Below are 3,161 nucleotides of genomic sequence, written 5' to 3' on the forward strand. Positions count from 1 at the left end.
TGTATATATATATATATAGGTATATATATATATGTGTGTGTGTGTGTGCGTGCGTGCGTATGCATATATATTGGCGCAGGAGTGACTGTGTGGTAAGTAGCTTGCTTACCGACCACATGGTTCCGGGTTCAGACCCACTGCGTGGCATCTTGGCCAAGTGTCTTCTACTATAGTCTCGGGCCGACCAAAGCCTTGTGAGTGGATTTGGTAGACGGAAACTGAAAGAAGCCCGTCGTATATATGTGTATATATATATATATAGGTATATATATATATGTGTGTGTGTGTGTGTGTGAGCCATCATCGCTTGACATGCGATGCTGGTGTGTTTACAGCAAAGAGAGACCGATAGAGTAAGTACTAGGCTTACAAAGAATAAGTCTTGGGGCCGATTTGCTCGATTAAAAGGTGGTGCTTCGGCATGGCCACAGTCAAATGACTGAAACAAATAAAAGAATAAAATGTCTATATATATATATATATATATACATACATATATATATGTATGTATATACACATATACTGTGAGTGTTCGTAATATATATATGTATATATATATATGTTTATATATATATGTACATATATATGCATGTACATGCACATATATATCGTGTTCTTATATATATATATATATATATATATATATATATATATATATATATACATGCACCCACATGTATGTATTTACGCACACACACGCACACACATCTATGTATAAATATATATTGGCATGCATGTGATACATACATATATATATACACACGTACGCACATGTTTATATACGGTTGACTGTGTTATTTTATGCTCACGCTTACATACATCAGAAATTAATACATTTGCACATTTGTAGAGTTGTGTTGAAGGACATATATCCGTGCAACAAACAACATTAATATGTAGACATTAATTAATTACGAATTAAATTAATTATATAAACATGTATGTATGTATGTATGTATGTATGTGTATGTATATATATATATATATATATATATATATATATATATATATGCGTAAATGTATGTGTACATTATGTATGTGAATGCATTCATAATGATGTAAAAGAAAAAGAGGTAGAAAAAAAATGCCCCTATTCTTGTACTTACAGAGGACACACGTGCCGAAAAATACACGAACATTTGTTTTCTTGCGAATGGTTATACATCGTTTGGACAAAAAAAAAGTATTTATATTCGAAATGTTAACACACACACACACACACACACACACACACACACACATTCGTTACATGTATATCATTCAGGCCATGTCAAATTTAACATACGCATTATGTGTATATACATGTGTTTTTATTATTGTAGGTCTATACTAGAACACACATGCACATATTTGTGTATGTTAATCAGTTGTTTGGACCATACCCCATTTTATGTAAAACGTTTCATCAAACTTCTTGTCTGTTCTTATAACAATACGTATACTTATTTATGCAAAACAAGAGGGAGAGAGAGAGAGAGAGAGAGAGAAAGTAAGGAGATAGATAGACCAATATATAGATATATATATACACTTTGGTGCCCCAGTATGGCAACAACCTTAGGGCTGAAACAAAAGAATAAATATATATATGTATGCACGTGTATGTATATATATATATATATAAAATACACATGTATGTATACATAAACAGAGATAGAAAAATAGACATAGGGATTGAAAGATAGATAGATAGATAGATAGATAGATAGATAGATAGATAGGTTAAACGAACGATATATTAATAAAAAATATCTGCTGCAACTAAAAGATGTTTACCTTTAAAAGATATAAATGAACTAAAAAAATAAAAGAAAAAAGTAATCAATCAAAAACAACATGCAACACCAACAAGAATAACAAGAACAAGGAACAGTCATCAGCAGGTTAATGTTCTGACTTGTTCGCTCCACTGCAACAGAAATGATGTTTATATAAAGTTCTGAAAACAATGTTTTGCTTTCTTTGTTGGTTTGCAAAGGTAATATTGCCACCCGCCCCATCATCAGTGCGTAACACTTACCTGAATTGCTTATTATCCTTCTAAGTTTACGGTTGTGTATTTTCGTAGAATCGATCGGTGGTGTTATCATGGTATAATATGTGTCTTTGTAAGCTATCAAAAAAAACAGGCGTTTATCACCTTTCCTAAGTGTATATATACAGGCGTCCTGTTGATTTGATTTTGGTAGATTTACTAATAATTCCGACCTGGATGTCACTTTTTTCTTGCCTTTAAGTACTCTCCTTACGGTGATGGTAATATTGTCCTGGCCGGTTCCGTAAGAGTTAACATTCAAGCTATTCACTTTCACGTTTGACGGGGCTTTCTTGATTGTGCCCTCGCAAATCACATCTGCTATGCGTGTTAACGGAGGAAGAGTCGATCCGATATTAACAGGGCATATCAGAGACATTACTGGTAGTAAGCGAAGCAAGACTCCGAAAAGAACAGTTTCGAATACAATCAACTTCATCTCTTGTTAATAGCCGTCCTATGAAATATCTGTTTTTATTTCTTTATTTATATTTATATATTTAATTTTTTTTTTTCAAAATATCGCCTCGGGAGATGGTCCGCGGTGTGCGGCGAACGCTGTCATGTTTGTAATATTACCGGAAAACACGCTAGACCTAGCATGGGGCGTTGTATTTGTGACGTCAACGCACTTTTCACTTGAGGCTCATGATTGAAGGAGATTCGGAAATTTATCTAAATTTTGTAAGAATAGACCATATAAGGTTTTTGCTACTTCCTGTGATTATGATTGATTTCCTCAGATGTGGTAATTAAGGTACGACAACGTTTGTAAAACGGATTAATGCAGTAAGAGACATTGAGAGAAATTGACGGAGAGACGGAGAGAGAGAAAGAGAGAAAGAGAGAAAGAGGGTGGATTAAAAAGAAAAAGGGAGGGATAGAGAAAAAGAAGTTCTCAGATAAATAAGCAAATAAATGAAACAGAAAAGTTTGAAGATAGATAGATAAATGGATAGGTAGGTAGAGAGACAGGAAGGTAAGTAGAAAAGTATTGATATCTTGAAGAAGAAAGTGTCAGTTATAAAGTGAAAGAAATAAAACACAGCAGCATTATACGCACATAGTGGAGAAAGAAAGAAAGCAAGAGAGAAAGAGAAGGAAAGATAGGAGGTAAAGAAAGAGG

General features: G+C 33.6%; 1 protein-coding gene across 2 annotated transcripts in view; it reads right to left on the minus strand.

Moving 5' to 3' along the window:
- The window catches only part of LOC106868416 (uncharacterized), a 257,787-nt gene extending 254,684 nt beyond the window's left edge, over positions 1-3,103 (minus strand). Inside the window, exon 1 of one of the 2 annotated variants that reach the window (XM_014913660.2) lies at positions 2,021-3,103. In XM_014913660.2, the coding sequence (XP_014769146.1) occupies positions 2,021-2,474 (454 nt within the window). In that variant the 5' untranslated portion in view covers positions 2,475-3,103. The remainder of the gene's footprint in view (positions 1-2,020) is intronic. The other variant, XM_014913661.2, reaches the window with a different exon arrangement.
- Between the last annotated feature and the right edge of the window lie 58 nt (positions 3,104-3,161).

Source organism: Octopus bimaculoides, chromosome 3 (genome assembly GCF_001194135.2).
Source record: "Octopus bimaculoides isolate UCB-OBI-ISO-001 chromosome 3, ASM119413v2, whole genome shotgun sequence".
NCBI lineage: Eukaryota > Metazoa > Mollusca > Cephalopoda > Octopoda > Octopodidae > Octopus > Octopus bimaculoides.